General features: G+C 46.9%; 1 protein-coding gene across 3 annotated transcripts in view; it reads left to right on the top strand.

Annotated features, from left to right (window-relative positions):
* The window catches only part of DVL3 (dishevelled segment polarity protein 3), a 52,820-nt gene that overhangs the window by 7,036 nt on the left and 22,693 nt on the right, over positions 1–23,091 (top strand). For all 3 annotated transcript variants that reach the window (XM_083739461.1, XM_083739462.1, XM_083739463.1), the window contains exon 2: positions 21,617–21,686. In XM_083739461.1, the coding sequence (XP_083595587.1) occupies positions 21,617–21,686 (70 nt within the window). The remainder of the gene's footprint in view (positions 1–21,616; positions 21,687–23,091) is intronic.

Here is a 23,091-nt window from a genome sequence, read left to right as displayed (position 1 = left end):
CAACTCCCATCCGCCCCAGCCAGCATGGCCGGCAGTCAGGGAAGATGGGAATTGTAGTCCAACAACATCTGGAGGGCCACAGGCCAGCCACCTCTAACATGTAGAATCCCGAGTTCTACGAGGGAGGGTGTGACACTGATGTGATGGATGAATGCAGAGATGGCAAGGAAGCCCCTTGATGGAGAATAAAAAACAAACTTACCCCAAAGAACACCTACAGTTGGAAGCATGCATGCCAGACTGTGGGCAAGAGTGAACCATTTTGTATTGGATACCTGAGTGATGGATCGGCTGCCGATCTTCTGTTAAGAGTTTTCCACCTCCTGTTTGTTCTAAGGTCCTGTTTGTTAAGCTACATGCATTTCGTTGTGAGCTGAAGTACTGTGTTTAACTGCCTTCTCACTGTTCCAGACAATTTGCCTTTTGCTACAGGTTGTGCGGTGTCTTGTAACTGCTGTGTGCTTGGGTTAAAGTGAATGGCGGTCACCTTTTTAATGGTTTTTTAAAAGCCCTTCCCACTACATTCCTCACTCACTCACACAGGGACATGAATGGCATGTTGGCATCTTGTTATCTTGCTATGATGACTGGCTTCTCCAGTTTTATTATTATTATTATTATTATTATTATTATTATTAATGCTGATTAGTGCTTTGTACAGTTGTTAACCTCTTGCTTGTTGTTGTGGTTCTGTCCTGTTTTGCACAGAAGTCCAGCAGGTGTCTTCCTACCTGCTTTCTTCCTAACTGCACATAACAGCCTCTGTCGCACTGTTTGTGATGGGCACTCTGACACTTCTCATAAAAGCCAGATAAAACTATCAGTAAAGGTAAAACATACTAAATGCCTGGGCAGTGAGCCTTCCCCTGGTGCAGAAAATACAACAGTACTAGGCAAGCCTCCAGAAATAATATACTCCAATACATATTTTACTGGTCTGCGGATTCATACTGTGACAGTCTCCCAGTGTGTTGCTGATTTGATCTCAATCTCTTTGGTCAAGTTTGCATTCTCACTCTTTCCATCAAACAGATGTTTCTGTTGTGGCCATTGATGAAGAGCATGATTACCAACAGAAGCTGATCCTTCTGGTCTTTCCTACATAACATTTCTGCGTTTGGCACTCTGGTTGCCTGTGCCAAGCATACAGCGCTTTACCACAGACTTTTGGGGCTAGTATGACACCCCCTCTTCATTACTAGGAAATTGTGGAAGTTTTCATAGAATCATAGAACTGCAGAGTTGGAAGGGACCACGAGGGTCATCTTGTCCAACCCCCTGCAGTACAGGAACCCACAACCCTGAGATTAAGAGTCTCATGCTCTACCGACTGAGTATCCCCTATATAGAAGTTCAAGAAGCATGTTAACGTATCACAGCTCTAGGGTGATTGGCTAGTGGTGACAAGGTTGTGCCTGAAGTTCAGCAGTAGGTTAGTAGTAGTGCTGTGCCAAAAACGGTTCCTCCAATTTCTCTGAAAGCTTTTCCTCTAGGTGTGAGAGAGGCTTTACAATTTCAGTTAGTGCAGGGTTGAGCTTAACTTGCCCTTGAGAGATGGCCGTGCACGGTGTCAATTGGAAGGTATGTTGAGGTCCTGTAGGGTTAAAATATATAATTTTGCATCACAAGGGTGTGAAGACCTGCTCAAAACCTATCAGTTTGGTGATTGGAGCAGAAGGTATGTGTTAATAGAGAGATAGTGACACTCCCTTAAGCTGTTGAAGGTCTCCAGGCAGGGGAACGTGTTCATTATCCTGACAGCTGGCAGGCGGTGCAAGGTCGGGACAGCTGTAGGCTTGTACTCAGTTGCTGCTAAGCAGGGGTTTTGGCATTGCCCTATCCTGTGAAAGCAAAAGGGTTTTTTTCTTCCTAGGTGTTGGACTGCTTCCCCCAAGCCATCAGATTCCCGAATACCAAGCTTGCAATATCTTGCTCTGTTGACAATTGGTTGCATCTACAGTTGGACACTTCACACCCACACCAGAATTATGAAGTTTGATTGCTTTTGGCCATTTTTCTGGATAAATTTTGGAGTCTGTGACAAGTGATGGGTGGAGAGTGGACAGATACTTTTGTGTGCAGTGGTGAGGAGACTACGAATGTGAGAGATACCTATCAGGATAATAAAGATAATTCAGATATCATCTTGGGTAGGTCAACTCACAGGCAGATTTGGATTCCTTGCTTATTCTGCCTTCTAGCTATGGCAGCCTGACTTGTTGCTGGAATTTTTTTTGATGGGAAGTACATAGTTAGAAGGGACGCGGGTGGCACTGTGGGTAAAACCTCAATGCCTAGGACTTGCTGATCGTAAGGTCGGCGGTGAGCTCCAGTCATTCGGTCCCAGCTCCTGCCCACCTAGCAGTTTGAAAGCACCCCTAAGTGCAAGTAGATAAATAGCGGGAAGGTAAACGGCGTTTCCGTGTGCTGCTCTGGTGCCGGTTCGCCAGAGCAGCTTCGTCACACTGGCCACGTGACCTGGAAGTGTCTCCGGACAGCGCTGGCCCCCGGCCTCTTAAGTGAGATGGGCGCACAACCCTAGAGTCGGACACGACTGGCCCGTACGGGCAGGGGTACCTTTACCTTTACATAGTTAGAAGTTAGAATTTTACCACTCCAATGTATGCCACTGCATTTATTTCTTGAATTTATTTATTAAAATTTATGCAGTATACCGCTTGATTACAAGAAAACACCTCAAAGTGTTTATAAATATAACCTGCCCCTCACTTTATGGTTCCAGAGAGGGTTACATAAGCAGTCACATTTTAAAAGAATGTTCAATTCATTGAAACCATACATTAAAACCACGATGCTAAAGAAAATCAGAGCAACAGAAAAACAGGAGTTGTTTGTTATTATATTATGTATGTTTGTGGTTTTATACTGTAAACCACCCTGTAATCCTCGGATGAAGGATTGTATAGAAATACAATAAATAACAAATCACCATCATCTTCAGAGGGGAAACATCCACTCAGCCCAAAGTCTTCCTGTTGATTTACTTGATGTGCTGTTGCACATTCATCTAACCTGGAGAGATCATCTTGGAATTCCAGTTCTCCAGGTAGCTGTGTGTGCTGAATGTGGCCCTCACTTATGAACACATTGCCTTGGGATGCCAGGTAAGGCATTGGGATGGACACCATTTGTCTTCTCCATGAAAGTAAATGGTGTAGGATTCTTTCCATCGACTTGTGTGAGGGGCCATAGTTGATACCCACTTCACCCCAGACTTGGTTGTTCAGGGTCCATCTCCCTTACCGCCCAGCAGTAGTACTCCAGTGTGGTGTAGAGCCAGTGTGGTGTAGTGGTTAAGAGCGGTGGACTCGTAATCTGGTGAACCGGGTTCGCTTTCCCGCTCCTCCACATGCAGCTGCTGGGTGACCTTGGGCCAATCACACTTCTCTGAAGTCTCTCAGCCCCACTCACCTCACAGAGTGTTTCTTGTGGGGGAGGAAGGGAAAGGAGAATGTTAGCTGCTTTGAGACTCCTTCGGGTAGTGATAAAGTGGGATATCAAATCCAAACTCCATTGGGGCCCCCTCAGTCACCCTGCTCTCTCTCTCTGTGCTCTACTCCCATCATGATGCCCAGATCAAAAGAGATGAGGACTCGAGTTTGAAGAGGAACCTTGTGAATTAAGGATAGGAGTAGAGTGAGTTGTAACAGCCAGAGTATGAAATTTCAACCAGGAAGGCTTGGGTTTGTCTCCACTGAGCCCTGAGGCTCGCTGAACTCATTTGGGACCATCACTGTCTCTACCATAAAATGAGAATAAAATGTGGGAGCAGAGGGAACAATATGTGGCGGAAGGATGGGAAAAATGAAAGAACAACATTGTGCCAGTGCTATTTTATAAAGTAAACATCAGCCCGGCAGCTGGCAGGAAGTCTGAAGCCTCTGGGTCGCTAGGCCTGGTATAAATGCCAGGAGCCTGGTCTTCTTGCCCGTACCTGTTCAACAAAGCGGCACCTTCGAACTGCTGCACACCTGGCTCCAGTTTCAGCAAAGGACAACAGGAACCCTGTGTTGCAAGCTCACCATCTCAGGTCTAAAACAGGTATGGCCCTAACTGCCCCCCCTTTACTCCTATTTGAGAATGCCTGGCTAGGGATTTACTTGCAAAGTAAACACTCTACTGCTAGCTGCAACCCTTCCCTTAACAGAGAAGCAAGCGGTCTTTCTGTTAGTGTGACACAGCAATGAGATAGATGCTTTCCCCTCCTGATTCTTGCATCTCTTTTTGCAGCTGGTGTTTCCAATTTTAAGTTCCAAGAGATTCCCTGGTCTCAGCTGGTGAGTGAAAATTAGTACCCCAAGTAATTGCTGGTCTGATGACTAAGCCAGGGCTGCTTAATTATCACCCATCTTTCACGGGATGGGTTCAAGGCTGAGTTTTGCGGGGACTTCGCAGAGGAGAGAACAAAGAAAGCGCTGCTGGAATTCCCAGTGTGTCAGCCAGACGCTGCTGGTATTTGGCAGCCTCCTCTCTCACACATGTGCATGGGGGAAATGTGTTGACGTGGGCAGAGCAGCAAATTGATTTATTTTTATTGTATGTCCTGTTTGAAATCAGTGCCAGGAACCCCTGTCCTCCTAGCAGAGACATTTTCCAAATAGAGGATGGATCTCCTAATAAATTGCAGTCCTCAAATGATGTTCCACCTTCCCCTGCCTTGTGAACTGCTAGCCATTTGTATCCCAAGTTGACATTTCTTGCTATTGTTGACAGTTTGCAGATGATGGCTGCCTCTGTCACTTGAAGTGGGTTTTGTGGAGGGCCAAGAGAGAATGTGAGGATACTATTTGCAAGCTTTGGATGTGCTGTGTGGCTTGTTTGCTTTATTAATTTCCATTGTTGCTCATCTGGTTGAGTGGAAGGGCTGCCTTGCTTCTGAGCTCCAGGCACTGACTTGCTGGCTCCACCCAGATATTGTCGTCTGGCTCCTTAAAAGAGCCAGGAATGTTCTGCCAATGAATTACCTTGGTTCGCCTATTGTCCACTGAGGCGCATTTTGTCTGTTCTTTTGGTACAGAATGATGTGATACCATGTTTTTTCTCTCTCCTTTCAAAATATTCCCACAACTCCACTTTCTCCCTAAAACCATTTTGTCCTCCAACTGAATTTAAGCCTGAGTATGTGGCGCTGTGGGTTAAACCACAGAGCCTAGGACTAGCCGATCAGAAGGTTGGTAGTTCAAATCGCTGCAACGGGGTGAGCTCCCGTTGCTTGGTCCCTGCTCCTGCCAACCTAGCAGTTTGAAAGCACATCAGAGTGCAAGTAGATAAATAGATACCACTCCGACGGGAACGTAAGCCAGAAGCGGCTCAGTCATGCTGGCCACATGACTCGGAAGCTGTAAGCTGGGTCCCTCGGCCAATAAAGCGAGATGAGCGCCGCAACCCCAGAGTCGGCCACGACTGCACCTAATGGTCAGGGGTCCCTTTACCTTTACCTTATGTGCACATTTGTCCATTGTTACCCTTACCTCTCCCTTCTGTGGTCTCAACCCCTGCCCCCAACAAAATTAGTGTGTAGCTTCCTTGGAGCAAGGACCTGCTGTTTTGCTTATGAAATGGGCTGGACTTTGGCACTGTGTAAATAACTACTGATCCCCACCCCCACCCCGTGGAACTTGATGGCAAGTAATACCTGAAAGAATTCATCCACCTTTACTTGGGGGAAAGGAAGCCTATAGTTTTATTTGGGAATTTTTTGCAGCCATTGCAAATAAATAAATACAGTCCCCAAGTTTCCCTGGACCATTTTGTAGTACACTTCCTAGAGTTCCACTATCAAAAGCTCGTTCTCCTCCTTTTCATACCTATTTCAGCACCATAGGCTTACAACACACCTCTTGTTTAGATAGGTTTCTGTAAACTGGTAGATAGCTTGTTGCCGTTGCTGCCTTTATTATTATTTAAATGCATGAACTGTGCAACACTTGTAAAGCTCTTATAGAAGAGAGCAGTGGAAGGTTGTTTTAATGTTTGTTTTTTTAATGCTGCTTTCAGTGCAACACTTAACACCAGGTTAAAAAACTAGTGAGCTGCAAAGTCGCTCAGAGGTCTCTGTGATGCAATGTAATGGCTGTTCCCTGAATAACGGACATTCACATTTAACTTGAGGAGCACAGTGCTTTACTGTGTTTTACTGATGCAGGGCATTTCCATTTCTGAAAAGAATGGCCTCAGATTCTGTACATTTTGGTGGTTTTTGAGGGAACCATCTAGACCAAATCTGCACAGTTGGCAGCATCTTAACCTATGAAGAATTGCCAGAAGACCCTGTGCCAGGTCAGGTCTTGTTAAAACAGTGAGTCATCCTCCCCCTCTGGCTACTTGGAGAAGAGGACTTGCGTGGTTTTCTGGTTTAGCCTGAACTCGCCTGTCTTAGGCTAAAAACGAAGCTATAGCAGCAATTTGTTTGATCTGCTGATGCATCTTTTAAGATTTATTTCTTAGGACTTTGTTCAGATCTGGTTGCCATTTAGAATGCGAACACCTGATGCAAATGGAGAGTAAATTTCAGCTTCCCAGAAGGACACACCCGGCACCTCTTTGAGGGCCTCTGTTGTTCACTGCTGAGAGGGCTTCTCTGTCAGCATTATTGTGTCAAAGATAGGGTTACCAGACGTCCCTATTTTCCGGGGACAGTCTCCGGATTTGCAAATTTGTCTTCGGACAAATTCCATCCCCGGAATGTCCCCGGATTTCATCTAATGTCCCCAGGAAACGTGGCAGCAGCCGTGGCAGTCTCAGCAGCCAGGAGCCAGTCTGGTAGCGCAGTTGGTTCTGGGTGGCTTCAGGAGCTGCCAGCTGCCATGGAAGTCCCCATATGATGTGTTGCGCACAAGACACATCATATGGGGACTCGGTGTAGGGGCTGAAGATGCGGTGCTGGGCGCCACCGGCGGGCAAGAGCTGCTCGGGGTTGTTGATCTAGGTGCGCCACTGTGACTTGGTCTCAGCTCGCTGTCGGCGCCGCTGTCCAAGACCTGCAGCTTGGGCTCCGGCTTAGCCACCAGGTGGTGCTTGGGCAGCTGCAGCTGCTGCTCGGCTTCGCCATTGTGCTCCTCGACTTGCAAGCGGCGGCTCAGCTTGTTGGCCAGCTCGTCTTTGGCCATCGCGGACGAGATGCGAGCAGGAGATGAGCTGATCCGGCCCAAGCGCCCCTCCTCCCGCTCGCTCGTCACTGGCTCTGCCCCAGACCCAAGGCACAGATGGGCGGCCGCCAGACGATTCCTGAGCAGGAGTCGCCCAGACAGAGGGGCAGGGCAGCAGCAGGAGGAGGGGGTTTCTGCTTACGCTTACTTCTGAGTAAGCCTGTAGGGGATCGCAGTGCAAGGAGGGAGAGGGAGGGAGGGAGGGAGGGAGGGAGGGAGGGGGGAAGCATGGCTAGTGCTCCAAGAAAGGCCAAGAAGCTAGTGCTTCCAAGAGGAAGGCCGTGCAACAGAGACCACAGAAGAGATTACGTCTTTATTTTTTAAATAACTTTCCCCCTTTTTATTTTTAAAAAAATATTTATTTATAGTGTCCCCAGATTCATTGAAAAAAATCTGGTAACCTTAGTCAAAGAGCTTTATTGAAGTATAATACACAAGGCTTGGAATTTTATCATAATGATACAATTGAGTTTAACTGCCGATAAGCCTTGTGATTGGCCAAGAAACCGAAACTAGGAATCATGGTTTAACGTCTTCCTGTAAACTATGGGTTGGTGTGATGTGCGAGTTGACGAACAGTAGTTAGGGCAGTTGCCTCGAGTGCTGAGCTGATGGAAAAAGAAAGCATGCAAGCATCTCTGAACTATTGGATGTTCAAACCATGGCTTGGGTTGTGAATCCATCCTTTTGAGTTTACTAATCAAACTTGTACATGGATGTACTCCTTTCTGGCAAGTCTTTCCTCTGTCACCTCTCTTCCTCAACATATCTAACCAAAGGTTTCCTTTTCCTTAAACCTTTTACAGTACTTCTGCTTTTTCTCAGAATATTTCCGGTGCCTGGGTGATTGCTGACCAAAGACTAAAGTCCTGCAGCTGTGCAGCATCAAACTGTTCTCTTCTCAGCCAACAATATGTCTGCTGTGTCTTCCGCACAATGGACCCTGTGATTCAAGGCAGCTTCTGAGCTGCCCCATTGCTGTTCACGGCCTAATTCCCTCGTAATTAAGGAAATAGCTGACAATGCGCAAAATGATGCAGCACACGGTGCTTCCTTTGTGCTGGGTGAGATCATCACTTGGACTGGGGTGGGGGCAGAAAAAGCATGTTGAATTGAGTGTTTGTCATTGTGTGTCAACTGACTCATCCTGCCTGTTGCTTACCTCTGATAGCAGCATCTTCTCCCACAAGAAAGGGAAAAGCCTGGCTAGGCTAGGTAACACCCCTTAGATTCCAGTGCTTAACTCCCACTGTCTTCCAGGTGTGACTTTCCATGGTCCTCAGATCTTGCTAGCTGCTTGCAAGTCCTGTGTACTAGATAATCTAGTTGTGAGAAGCATGGTCTGGCTACTTGGTCTCTGGCTCTGTTTGCAGATTGTCTTTTAGGGTAAGGATGCAGAGTGACCCCATATGCACAGAGCACTGTCTGCATGCTAAAGCATTCCCACATTTACCAGTTTCTGCCAACTTCCACTCACGTCTGATGCTTGGGGTGATGCTACTCCAGGTAGTGCTATTTGCCCATCTCTAAAGCTTTCAATGGGGACACGGGTAGCACTGTGGGTTAAACCACAGAGCCTAGGACTTGCCGATCAGAAGTTCGGCGGTTCGAATCCCTGCAACGGGGTGAGCTCCCATTGCTCGGTCCCTGCTCCTGTCAGCCTAGCAGTTCAAAAGCATGAAGTGCAAGTAGATAAATAGGTACCGCTCCAGCGGGAAGGTAAACGGCGTTTCCGTGTGCTGCTCTGGTTCACCAGAAGTGGCTTAGTCATGCTGGCCACATGACCCAGAAGCTGTATGCTGGCTCCCTTGGCCAATAAAGCGAGATGAGCGCCGCAACCCCAGAGTCGTCCGCGACTGGACCTGATGGTCAGGGGTCCCTTTACCTTTACCTTTAGAGCTTTCAATGGAGCCTGGACTTGCCTTCATTTTTAGGTATCTGTAGCACGCAGCACTTTACTCTCTACCGTGTCAATTTCTGCCCAAAAGTTCTTTTCAGATTTGTTTTCCTGAACTTACTCGTCTACTTCCTTCAAAACATATCATATGTTCTCTTTAAACCCCTATAGTCATTAGTCACTCCTGCAATGAAGAGTGAAGGGTGGGTCCCCTCACTCGCTGCTCCTGTTGTTGTGCCCCCTGGCAGCTCCACTGCCACACTGTCCACATGATGGCAGCACGCCTGCAGTGCCCCAAATGCATGTAGGCTCAGTACCAACTGCTGAACAAAAGGGAGGCATTGTAATAAATTAACAAGCAGAAGGCAAGTTTCTCTTGATGTGTGTGAAATGTTAGTTTTTTTATATATCATGGTTCTACAAGTCCATATACATAAGGGCCTAGATATTAACTTCCATTACTTCATGTATTCAGGCTATTGTGCCTACAGGAGATAGGATGAGTGCATTGCCCTTTTGACAATGATCTGTGCAAGCCTTAGCAGAGAAGCAACATGTTGGCCTTGCATTAAGCCACAGCTTTCCCCCTTAAATTGAGTCCAGATGTGTGATGGAGCTGTAGCAACATATGGAAAAACCCCACTGGCTGCTTGTGAGCAGCAAGTCACTGGCAATTGCAAGAGCTTGGCTTGAGGCCTTAAGACTAATTGCCAGTTGTCTTAAGCCACACGCCCCAGCCCAGGGAGCTAAGTAGCTGGGCAGGGGAGGGGTGTGCGATGATAACTAGCTTCTCAGAATTTACTTCTGACATTTTATCTTAGCCTTTGCTTCTGCAGGTCCCCTTTGAGCAGTGTAGATAGGGCTTGGCATCAAAATTAAGTGGGTCTGTCTAAAAATTAAATATTCTGTGTAGCCCCGGTGGGTCCTACCCACTTCATAGTCAAACTTCATCCACACTGCACTCGGCAATGAAATTTGAATGTCATGTGTGGGGCCTATATTTGGAGTGGCAAAGCCCCAAGCAATGTAGCACACCAGGGCACGCACATTTGGCAAAAGAGTTTTCACTCATAACTTGTCAGTTTTTACTCTCGAGCTGCAGTTACTATTTTGAGACGCCTGCAAATTCATTTCACATTCTTGATCTGGCACTACGCTGTCCTGTGGGGTTGGGAGCCTCCAAACTAGCTGCTGCTTATTGACTTTGTAAGAAACATCTACCCTTCTGAAAGCTGAAATGTGGCCAACTTCTTGTCCAAAAAAATCTTTAGAGGGAAGGAAGAGTCCAAGCGAAAGCTCTGTATGCTATGCTTTTGTCAGCTTGCATTTCTATGATTCAGGGTTGATTTCAACTTCTAGCTGGTTCAATATTTTGGAGAGGAAGAAGGGCAACACCCTATTTCTTGAGGGTGTCTGTGTGTGTCAGAACAAGAGCTGGGAGCCTTTGACTGTGAAGTTGGAGGAGATGTAGTATGGAGGGAGATAATGAGGCTGTGTGTGTACTTAGTCCTTAGAAGAGCCCTGTTCCAGGGGCAGAAGGGAATGGCCGTATGCAACATGACCCTCTGCTATTAGCAGGCAGGATAAAGCATTCAGATTGGGCCGGAATGTGTATAAATGCTAGGATCCTTCTGTCCTGGTCCGGTCAACAGAGCAGGACCTTTCTCCAGCTGCACTTCAGGCTTCAAGTGAAGCCCCAGTTCAAGTAGAGATGTAGCCCCCAAGAAAAGGAGAAAAAATAATATCTTTTATTGGGGAATTTCAGTAGCTCGTAGCTGTTGTCACTTTTCTAGTTGTAGCAGGGAGAGGGCTTATGTGGTCCTTGCAGGCTTTGGGATGAGCTAGATAGGCCAAGGTGCCACGCAAGAAAAATCCCGTTGCAGAGAGACGATAGCTGCCAGAAGGCCATATTGTCTGTGCTGGGAAACTTCTCTGTCCTATTTTAGCTTGCCTTTGTTTCTTTGCTGAAACATACTTTGTTCTTCATGCGATGGTCATCTCCAGGCTTGACTACTGTAATTCGCTTTACGCGGGGCTGCCCTTGAAGCTGTCCCAGAAACTCCAGCGGGTGCAGAATGCTGCAGCGAGGCTCCTCACGGGGTCTCTGCCATGGGAGCATATTCACCCAGTGCTTTTCAAACTGCACTGGCTCCCGGTAGAGTACAGGGTCAGATTTAAGGTGCTGCTTTTGACTTTTAAAGCCCTTCACGGCCTAGGACCCTCATACCTACGAGACCGCCTCTCCTGGTATGCTCCACGGAGAGCCTCAAGGTCCGTAAATAGCAACACCCTAGTGGTCCCGGGCCCTAAGGAAGTTAGATTGGCTTCAATCAGAGCCAGGGCCTTTTCAACTCTGGCTCCGACCTGGTGGAACGCTCTGCCTCATGAGACCAGGGCCCTGCAGGATCTGATTTCTTTCCGCAGGGCCTGTAAGACAGAGTTGTTCCGCCTGGCCCTTGGCTTGGAGCCAATTTGATTCCCTCCCTCTCTTTCTTTTTTCTTTCCTTCTCCTGCGTTGAGGCTACATTTTATTTTAATGTTGTAATATGTTAATGTTGTATTTTAATTTTGTTTTTAAGTTGTAATCATTCAACTTGTTTTTATTATTGCTTGTAAGCTGCTCTGAGCCTGGCCTTGGCTGGGGAGGGCGGGGTATAAATAAAAAAATATTATTAGTACAGCCCCCTGCAATGCAGGAATCTCAACTAGATCTTACTTGACAGACAACCATCCATCTGTCCAATGAGCTTCTTGGCCTCATTGGCTTCTCCTGCTTGTTGCTTCTTTTTGTTGCTTTATAGTTGGCTTAGAAGATCCATTTAGAAGTGGATATGAGCAGTTTTGTAGAGGGGCATGCCTGTGTCATTGATTGCTTGCCCTGGCCTGAAAGAATTTAGATTTACTAGGTGCCTAACAACTTGAGAGATGAGATTTGATACAGAAGATGTCACTTTCAGTTGATAGAACCTTTCACCTTCAGGTTTGATAACCATGTGCCTGTGAGCAGCAACACCACAGCGGTCTCTCAAGTACCATTGGTTGGCAACTGGCTAGAATACTTTTAACCAGCTGCCTTGTATTAAAAATTTCAATTATAAATACAATTATATTTGCATAGGTTAGCATAATAACAGAACTGTTTAAATTCATTGAAGTAATATATATATATTTCAGCATAACAGCCCTGCATTAGCTTGAATTGTGCTTTATATTGCATATAGTGGTTGGCCTAGGTAGGGACATGCATCTCTTTGAATGGATCAGGGACACCCATCAAGCCAGATGTGTACTACAGTGTACATTTGGCTGCATATCCTCATAGGCTGCAAAGGGAGGTCTCCCTGTTTTTCTGTTGTATCATTCTGTTGGCATCCTGTAACCAAGATGGCCAGTGCACAAGCTTTTGATGTTCTGTGGCCTGGCCCTGTGATGGGAGCTAAAGGGGAGTGGAGAATAGTTCGAGGATCACATGATGTGGCACACAGCTGTAGCCGCTTTTGGGGGGAGAGCACCCACTGAAAGATGCAACTGGTGTGGATGTCATTGCAATTTGTTGTTTCTGTTGATGGAGGCAAGGACGGCGCAGTCTGCCACAGCTGTTACTCATTGACCAGTGAAATAAATGACTTTGTAAGACAAAGAGGAAACAAAGCTGTAGCTGAATGGTCAAGGGAGATCTAGAGTGGAATTCTTAGGCTGGAGCTGAAAACTCTTGATGTTGCTTCACAAAAACACTTGGCAAGATCCAGGAATGTAGCTTTGAAGCTGGTTGCAGCAGATAACCAAGGTCAGCCTACATCTTTCTGGCAAGTTGATAGAATTGTAGAGTTGGAAGGGACCACAATGGTCACCTATCTAGTCCACCCCCTGTAATGCAGAAACCTTACGCCCAATGTGGGGCTCAAACCCATGACCCTGAGATTAAGAGTCTCACTCATGTTCTACCATTTGTTTTGTTTTATTTGTTAAAGTCATATCCTACCATTCCTCCTAAATCTGTGAAAGAACATTACCATTAAAAATAAAATCATGTTTGGAACATTTAAATACAATAAACATAGCAAAACATTAAACAAATGTTAAAAGAGATATGACTAAATCATGTGTCTGGATATGCCCACTGAATCAGAAAAGTTTCAGCAGGCGTCACAGTGTTATGATGTCATCTGCCTAGTGCTAGTGGATAGGGAATTCCAGAATGCTGGGGCTGCCACATTAAAGGAATTATTGTCTGTGCCGTTTTGCATGAAGAAAGTCTGAGTTTTGCGCTCTGGAGAAACAATGGAAATAAGCAAGTTGGTGGTATTCAAAGTTTTACTCAAAGTAGACTTACTGAAAATAATGAACCTAACTTAGCTATGTTTCGGTGAGTCTACTTTGAATAAAACTTAAAAACCACCCCATTTGTTGATAACCAGTAGAATGTTATTTCCAAACCAGGTGTTTCTATTTTTCCTTTTCTTCTTCTGAAATTGCAGTATTGTTGGCATTATGGGGCTAGTGGTTAGGCAGCTTTTTGTGATAATGCTTCTAGGTGTGGGGCTGAAGAAGCTCAACTCTGTTCTTTTCTCTTTTCTCTCTCTCCTCCCTCGGCCCTTCCTGCCCTCCTGCTGAGTTGAGGCTTTTCCAGGAATGAGCAGTTTTGCTCACAAAGCACATTCCACAGCCTCAGTTCCTTTTTGGCAAAAGCATTTGCCTGCTATTAAACCAGAGCCAGGCCCAACTTGTCAACCCTTTTTCTAAGGCTGGGGCTAAAGGGGTGCAAAGCAAATAGAGGGGTGCAGAGGTGCTCTATTTAGCTGCCTACTTGAGGAATGGTTCTGCCTTGATACCCGCTAAGCCCTTGGTGTCTGAGGAGCACACGGCTACTACCCTCCCCCCCCCCCCCCGCTCTGCATTCTGGCCAGACAAACTTGCATGGGACAGTCTGAAATCCCTTTTACTACACCGTCTCCTGGGAATTAACTGAACTTTGTTGGCATACATCTGTCTCAAGAGACAATGGAATACGCCTCTAGTGGTGAAGTCAAACCTGTGTTAGCAGTACTGAAGTGACTTCCCCAGGGTGTAGGCCTGGGCAGTGTGTATGTAAATCCTGGGCTGCCCAGAAGACAAGACCCCCCTCTCGGCCTTGCTTTTGTTGTTGTTTAGTCGTTTAGTCGTGTCCGACTCTTTGTGACCCCATGGACCAGAGCACGCCAGGCACTTCTGTCCTCCACTGCCTCCCGCAGTTTGGTCAGACTCATGTTTGTAGCTTCGAGAACAGTATCCAACCATCTCGTCCTCTGTCGTCCCCTTCTCCTTGTGCCCTCCATCTTTCCCAACATCAGGGTCTTTCCCAGGGAGTCTTCTCTTCTCATGAGGTGGCCAAAGTCTTGGAGCCTCAGCTTTAGGATCTGTCCTTCCAGTGAGCACTCAGGGCTGATTTCCTTCAGAATGGATGCGTTTGATCTTCTTGCAGTCCATGGGACTCTCAAGAGCCTCGTGTGATGGCCTGGGATTCCGATTCAGAGGCTGAACCAGAGGAATCCCAGCCTGCACAGGAGTCCCCGCCTCCAGGGCCGGCTGAACTGGGGCAAGGCCTAGATTCTGAGGAGCCGGCACCTGTGTCAGATCCTCAGAAGCAGGCACCAGGTGAAACCATTCTGGCCACAAAGGTGCTTGAGGACTCAATGTCTGCAGGTGAGCCTCCTCCGGGGCCCAGTAACCCTTCGGCCGCTCCTGAACTGCAGAGGCTTAGGGCAGAGAGGCGAAGGGAACTGGTTGCTCCCAGGAGGAGTGCTCGCCTTAAGGCCAGAGGAGGCGGGGCTCCTGGGGGCCGGGACCGCCCCTGGCCTTAGAAGAAGATAAAGGTCAGTCAGCCCGGTCCTAGGTTGCGGGAGCAACGTTGTTGTTGGCTTCAGACCTTCCAGTGTTCCTGTTCCCTGCCCGGCCTCCTGCTCCTGACCTTCCAGCGTTCCTGTTCCCTGCTCGGCCTCTTGCTCCTGACCTTCCAGTGTTCCTGTTCCCTGCTCGGCCTCCTGCTCCTGACCTTCCAGCGTTCCTGTTCCCGCCCGGCTCCCAGCTTCTGACCTCCCAGCGTTCCTGTTCCCCGCCCGGCTCCCTGTTTCGGACCTCGCCTCTCATCTTGTGAACTCTGACTACGATCACGGTACCTTCCCCCCGGGACCAGCACACCTCGCTAGTGTGATCCAAAGGAAAGCAGAGCAATACCTTTGGCACCAGCTTGGCTGCAGGTGTTGTTGGAAGGAGGCGTACAAGGCGCCATCCCACCGTCTTAGGGACTCTGGATTTGTGTATGGGTTTACACTTTAGACTTTTCTTCTCCTGAAGAGATCCTGCAAGGCAGCAGAGGTCTAGGATCAGAGTTTTCCTTCTCCTCGGTACACAAGCTCCATCTGCCCCCACATCCCTCTAGACCACGTGTAGAAACCGCTTTCTTGACCGTTGGACCCACTACTGGTCTCATCTGTTCAATCCATCAGAGCCTATCTTTGCATGCAGGGGAAGTCCCTAATTCACTGAGGGTTTGAGACCCATTGGCTTCCCTCATCTGATTTAGCCGGCCAGTCAGAGCTGTTCTAGAAGCTGTCAGCATTTACATGGAAGGAAACTGAGTGTGTGCAGGGCTTAGTTAAAGCACCAACACCCACCCACAGATTTGTTGCATTCCTGCATTGCCCTTTTTCCCTTTATGGATCTCAGTGTAAAGGTGGTGAACTCCTGGTCTCCCACTCTGTTATTGGCCAGCCTCAGATCTGCTTAGCATCTGTGATGGAACAGCAGCAAGCACCTTCAGGCCATTTTTTTGGGCTGGATTTGAACAAGAGTTCACTTTGCAGCCATATTTGTGGGGTAAGATACAGAGGGTGGTGAAAGGCTTATTGCAGCCACAATATAATCATGTCTAGTCACAACATTTGAACTATCTTAATTACTACATGCAGAGGTAGAAAACATGTCACTAATGTGTTCCCTAATGGTCGTTGTAGCCTCTTATTATCCTCAGAGCAATTTCAGTTTTCGGTGTGAGTAAAACACACTTCTAGGCAGTCAAGCTTTACAAAAGGTCGTTCTCCTCCCCATTATTTGTTTTTTCTTACAGGCTACAAGTAATTAAATATATTTAGGTGTGTGTGCAGACAAGTAAGAATATTTGAAGGTTAGCCATTTCTGTGGATTTACTGCCAAGCTAGGATACAGCAAACAAAATAACAGACTTTTGTAGCTGGCAGCACAGCATCAAATGATTTGCACTGACAGTGATGTAGATTGTGTTATATGAACAGAGGATATATCACTAGATTCAGTCAAAGTACCAAATTCATCTTGTGCAATTTGCCATTCCTGTGAAATTTTGCCGTTGCTCATTGGGATGGCGTTCCTAGTGAGAAACCGCTTATGACAAACACAGGTTTGATAATCCTGGTGTGTGTTAAGTTGCCTGTCTTACTATGGGCACTGCTCTTGAAATATAATCAGTAATAATTTCTAATAGCTAACAACATTCAGGGGGGGATGGGTGCAGCATTTGGCTCAACAAGCACCTGGAATCCAGTATGCTGCCTAGTCAAGGTTTGTGCGCACTGCACCCTCTATGTGTCCTGGGTGTCAGAAGTGGAGTGGATGCCAACCTTGGCATCAGATTTGCTCTCAGCTCCCTCTGTTAAAGGGGGAGGGCTCCTGTGTAACAGGATGGTTCCTTGACTGAAGAAGCTGAGAGAGGCATATCTGGAAGGCAGGTGATGGGAAGCACTTCTCAAAATTTTCCTGAACCTACTTTGGGGGTTGGGTCTCCATCCCCCCCAACCTCCTGGAACCCTCCCTCGGATCAGACATCTTTTGAGGGGTTGGAATCTGTTACCCCGCCCCCCTGGGACTCTCCTCCAGGTCTAACTCCCATTTTTCCTTGGGGTCTGACCACTCTTCCAGGGGACTCATGACAGATGGGAAGGGCTTCCAGCATTGATACATCTCTCTTGAAAAATGTAAGTCACAGGCCATATGTATACTTATGTAAGTCGCAGGCCATATGTATACTTAACCTTCAAGTAGATCCCATTGAACACAGTGAGGGTGACCTGAGTCTGGGTGCATGTGATCCAAGTGTGTGGGAGAAAGAAACGGAAAAAACCTGAGCATCCGGAATGCTTCCATGAATTGCATGGAAGTTAATGTAGAAGCAACATGTTCAGCATAATGGAACTAAAAATTAAACAGTTCATGCATTGCAGTTTGACAGATATAACCCACATGTTTTTATTCCATTTCCCCCCATCCATGAGGACTAGATCCTCCTGCAAATGAAAATGACAATCTTTGGGTTGCCAGCTTCTTCAATAGGTTCTGTTCTGACTCTGTTGTCACAGTGCCTGCCACCAAAATGTATATTGAGTCAGACTGTTAGTCTGTCTTGTTCATTGACTTTTTTGACTGGCAGCAGCCCTCTTGGGTGTCAGGCAGTGGGTCTTCCCAGCCCTACCTGGGGATGCTGGTGATTGCACCTGAGATGTTCTGCAAGCATAGCAGGTGCTGTACCACTGTGCTATGGCCCTTTCCACAAAAGGACCTGCATGCAGGTGATAAATTTAAAAAACCTGAGCATCCATAAGCCTCTTTCACCTAGTGTTATGATCCTGTGTCAAGGTGGTCCCTTGGTGCTCTGCAGATTGCACTCCTGGTTTTGTGAGTAAGGGGTTGCCCACTGGCTTGCAGTTCAGTTTCTTGGCACAGAGCCTTCTGGAGCTCTTTAAACCTCTTCTCCCTGCATCTCAGTAAGACACAGCTAGCTGGTTGGTTGGTGCAGAAGATGTGGGAAATGGTGTCACTTTAAAAGACTCCATTCAGATTAAATGAGTGCATCTGAGCCTTCAGGGATTCAAGGAGCAGGTTCCTTTGATGTATAAAGTAGGGACAGAAGGCGTCGTCTGGGTGGGGCAGAGTTAATTAGGATGGAAAACCCTATTTGCCTCCTGCAATTTTCTGTCCATGTTTTGAAACAGGCAGAAAAATCCTGCCTGCAGAGGAGATCCACAACTGGAAGAAGCACCAAGAGTTTTTGACTTCATCTTATTACCCCAGTTCCTAAGTGGATACAGGAGGCATGCAAGAGAAGAAGAAGAAGAGTTTGGATTTGATATCCCGCCTTTCACTCCCTTTAAGGAGTCTCAAAGCGGCTAACATTCTCCTTTCCCTTCCTCCCCCACAACAGGAGTGCACCTCCAAAGCTAATCATAAAATGAGAAAAGATACTTAACATGCCCGCTGAAACAAACATGTCTTCACCAAGTGCCTGAAAGGGGCCTGTCTGATCTCAGCTGCGACTGAGTTGAGCCCACAATATTGAACACTTCTGGTGGATCTGAGTCGTGTAAGACTACTCACAGTAATTCCTCTCAAGAGCTCTGTGATTGGGCAGGGATATAAGGCATCCATCAGTCCCTAAGGTATCCTTGAACCCATGTCATTAAGGGCCTTGTAAATTAATACAAGAACCTTGAATTTGGCTCAGTAGGAACTAGTTGTTGTTGGCACCTGTCTACCTTGAGAAACAATGGAGTGTGCTTCTGGGGGTGAAGCCAAACGGCTGCACTGGGAGCACTGAAGTGACCTCCCTGGAATGCAAGCCTGGGCAGAGTGTATGGAGGTCCTGGACTGTCAGAACGACAACACAAACACACACGGGCTCACTGATTTGGTCCAAAGGAAAGGAAAGCAATACGTTTGGCACCAGCTTGGCTGCAGGTGTTGCCGGAAGGAGACAGTGTACTAGGCGCCATTCAACCATCTTAGGGGCCCCACTTTGGATTTGTGTAGGGTTTATTCCTTGGCCTCATCTTCTTGCTTTTAAACACTATAGCCTTTAAAGCTCAGCTTTCACATTTTCCAAGCCCATTTTAACGTATGGTTCTTTGGAGCACCGGGAAATTTGAAGATGAATGAGAGGTTCTCCATATAGGTGACCATTTTTCAAATAATCTTTGTGCTTTACAGATTTTCTTCATCTTGTGCATGAAGTTACTTGAGTCCGTTTTTTTACAGAACTCAAGGTCAGGCCAGAAAGCCAAGGATTCTTGTGTGACCAGAATAGCCAGTGGATTTATGAAGGGTGGGACTAGTCACCACCCCAACTAGTAGAAGCCACATTGTGCCTCATTCAAGTTTCTCAGCCTTTTAGGCAACCTTGAGGACTAGAAACCCAACATTCAGAAAGCCGAGGATTCTGAGGATTTTGTTTGGAGTGAATACATTTTTCTCAGCAGAAGTGGGCTTAGTTGATCATGGCACATTCAGAGGTATTTTGCCTGAAGAACATAGGATTTCCAAATATGAAAGTGATTGACTCCCCTTTTTAAAAAGATGGGGCCTCTCCTAACAGTAACACAGCGTCTGAGCTGAACCCTGTGGCTGCCTTCTCTGCACCCTCCATCCCGCCAAGGCGTTGACCCAAATGATTGTACTTTCTTGCATGGTTCCATCTGGTGAAGCGACTTCAAAGTCTGTCTCATTTTGGCAGGAACATATGGCCTTCCATAAGTGAGGAGGGTTTTGCGGTGGGGATATCTCAGCCTCTGTTCAGCCTGCACGCACAATTGCTTTCATTTATGGAGCTTATACTCTGTGTAAATTGAGGAGAAAAGGCCATGTCTTGTCTTATGCCCCAGGATGCTCAAACATGTTGTTACATGTTCTTTGCTGGGATGGAAATAAAGCGATTTAAATAAGAGTCAGCTAAAGATTTCAATCTTAGGCTTTTAAAGGCCTTTTGTCAAATAGCTCTTGTTTTGCTGTGTGCCAGGGGAAGGTTAAGCCCATGTGCCTCTAAATTGTCTTCACCAGCCAAGGATGCCTGAGGCCAGTTGCTGGAGGACTAAAGGAGGGCAAGGGGGGCAGCAATCAGACAGCTCCTCTCTGTTGGCCAGGCAACAGCAGATGGCCAGGCTCCTTGTCGTTAAGTTATTCCTGGCCAGTCCAAAGACCTTTTGCTGCTTGCCAGATTCAAGGCCAGATGTTGCTCACACCTGTTCCCTTCTGTCCTCAAAGGGGCCTCTGAGAGCTGAGTGCCCCAGAATCCCTGCCGCTCTGATCTGGAGGCATCGATACTCTTGCGGAACGGAAGACAACAGTCCCTTCTTGTTCACAAATGTTGCATCTATAGCGTGGCTCGGCAAACTAAGGTCTGTGGGCTGGATCAGGCCCAATTGCCTTCTGGATCCGGCCTGCGGATGGTCTGGGAATCGCCACGTGGATCACCAGCATGCGCACATTCTTTCCCTCTCCCTCACGTGGCGGCTGCGCCTCCTCCCTCCCTCCTCCTGGCTTCTCCCCGCCCTGCCTAGAGGAGGAAGGGGCTGGGCTTTGTTGGTGCCAGCAGCAGCAGCACTCGAGTGGCCGCCATTTTAAGCAGCCCCTCTCCGCAGCCCCTTTGTTCGCTGCTCATTATCCCTCCACTGCTGCCACCAGCCCCTGCCGCTCGCAAGACACAGGTAAGCAGGGGCTCGTAGTGCTCTTGCATCATCCCCCCCCCGCCAAAATATAGTCAGGCCCCCCACAAGGTCTGAGAGACAGTGGACCCGCCCCCTGCTGAAAAACTTTACAGACCCCTAATCTATAGGTTCACTCCATTTAGCCAGCAACTATAGATTTTCTTTCATATCATTTGCTCCAAGTAGGCTTGCGTTCTAAGGAATCTCTGCTATTTTTTATTTTTTTTTAAAGGAAACATTAGTCTTGGCAATTCAATATAATATAGGCTCCCCATAGTTTATGCAGGTTACAGAACCCAGTTTTCCTTTGTACAGGATTGGGACCATCCCACCATGTCCCCTTTGACTTCTGTCTTCTGGATATGTTACGTTATAGTCTGCCTTTCATAACTTAAAATACCCTTGTGGTAAGATGTTGTGTGTAGTCTAGGAGCCAGCAATAGAAAGGGGATCAGTTCTCTTCCTCAGAATAAAACATCAATTGAAATATTGAGACCTGACAGGATAATGTGGCTTACTTTGATTTATCATTTTAAAGTGAACCAATGTTTTCACCTGTCATTGTGCAAAACAGCCTTGTTCTTCCCCCTGTCTTTCTTTTAAGAAGGATTCCCATGCAGATTCATGCTTAGTCATGTAGTTTTCTGGGTAGCCTAGACACATCGCTACATCTCAATCTTGCTTCGCTTCACAGGGCTATCTAAGGGACAAATGAACTGTTAAACACACACACTTCCTTTTATAGAAATCATAAATAAGAACCAGAAATTGGAGAGGGCTTAGCTGCAAGTTGACAGATCCACAAATATGACCTGAGAAATAAGCAGATTAGGAAATACAGATGTTTCTGGTTGGATTTGAGCTGTCTTGGTTGGGTAGGTAGGGCTTAGGATGTAGAATTGAGATGCATTGATGTATCATGCCCAATCTCTGCCTCTTAAGAAACATCCTCAGGTTTTATTATCGTGGCAGTCCAAGCCCTGGAATAGGCTGCCAGCTCTGTTATTTTTTGACCTCATGTGCTGACCTGTACTTTGACATCTGTCTCTCTCTTCTTTTTGCAGCGTTGTGAAGGAAGAAATCTCAGATGACAATGCAAAGCTTCCCTGTTTCAATGGCCGCGTGGTGTCTTGGGTAAGCTGGATTCTTGACTGGGTTTCTTTTTCCAGGCAGCCGTGTACAGGAGTGGCTTTACCATGTGGGCAGGTTAAGCAGCCGCTTCAAGTGACATATTGGAACCCAATTAGCTGAGGTGCCCCTCCTCACAGGGCCTGTAACTGCAATGCCTAATTCTCAGGTTTACTGTGCCTGTGTGGCCTCCTCATCTTTGGTTCTCTGGCCTCTACCCACCCAGCACCTTCTCCGTTTCCATTTAAAACTGAGCATGCTCTATTCCACCTTGCCCAACTGGCCGCAAAGGAGCAGCAGCAGCCTTGCCTAGGAAAAAGAAAGGCAAACACAGCTTGTCTACTTGCCGGTCAGCTGGCAGGCTCGCATGCTGGTTTGAGCACTTTATACCACACTGGGCTAGGAGCTCAGCTCAACTATTGGAGAGGAAGGCAGCAGAAGCCTTAAAACTTGGAAGGTGAAAGAATGTGAGAGTTAGTGGCTGTGTGCATGTCCAAGTCTTCCCGGTAGTCCTAAGCTGAAGCAATTCCCTGTTCTGTCTTCACTTGCCCTGCTTATACCTTGATGTGAGAGGAGCCAGGGCTTTTTATCCCCCCCCCTTTATCCCTTAAAAGGTTTTTGCAAGGTAGTTCCTTCCAGTGAATGCCTTAATTTTGCACATGTTCAGCTGAAACCAGGTGGACCACCTCAGAGTAAGGAGGGTTGGGGAATCACATTCTAGGCTCTGGAGCACTTCATCAAGCAGGACACAATCCATAAAACCCATTTTTGGATTCCTATGGGCTCTTAACCCAGTGGGTAAGAACCTAGCAATGTAAAACTTTCTTATGTATATCTACTCAAAGGTAAGTCCCCTTCCATTCAGTGGAACATAGACTGAAGCAAGGGCACATGAGATGGCAGCCTTGGCATGAAAGAGGAAGGAAGCAGGGAGAGACTCATTGGCAAGTGGCAACCTCTTCTTTTCCTTCCATGGCTGGATATGGGATAAGCTCCAGTTCATCCTCATGAACTGACTGATTGTTGCTGGAAGTAGATGGCTCTTTGGTATTTAGTCATCAAAACAATTCAGCTTTATGCCACTGATAAAAGAGTTGGGCGAGTTATTGTGTTTGGGAACATGCTTCAATCAATTTGAATTAAAATTAATCAAGACCTTAGTAATATGTAAGTGCAGCATGGTTCAGACCAGAGTTTCCCAAACTTGGGTTTGCAGCTGTTGTTGGACTACAACTCCCATCATCCCTAGCTAGCAGGAATAGTGCTCCGGGATGATGGGAACTGTAGTCCAAAAACAACTGCAGATCCAAATTTGGGAAACCTTGGTTCAGACAATCATTCCTCATTTTATAAACCATTAGAAGAAAGGATCCTGGCTAATTTTCCTGGTTCGTTTACCAACACTAACGTA

The sequence above is a fragment of the Podarcis gaigeae genome, assembly GCF_964106915.1.
Source record: "Podarcis gaigeae genome assembly, chromosome: 5".
Lineage (NCBI taxonomy): Eukaryota > Metazoa > Chordata > Lepidosauria > Squamata > Lacertidae > Podarcis > Podarcis gaigeae.
Note: the sequence above shows the minus strand (reverse complement) of the source record. Positions and strands in the feature narration are given on the sequence as shown.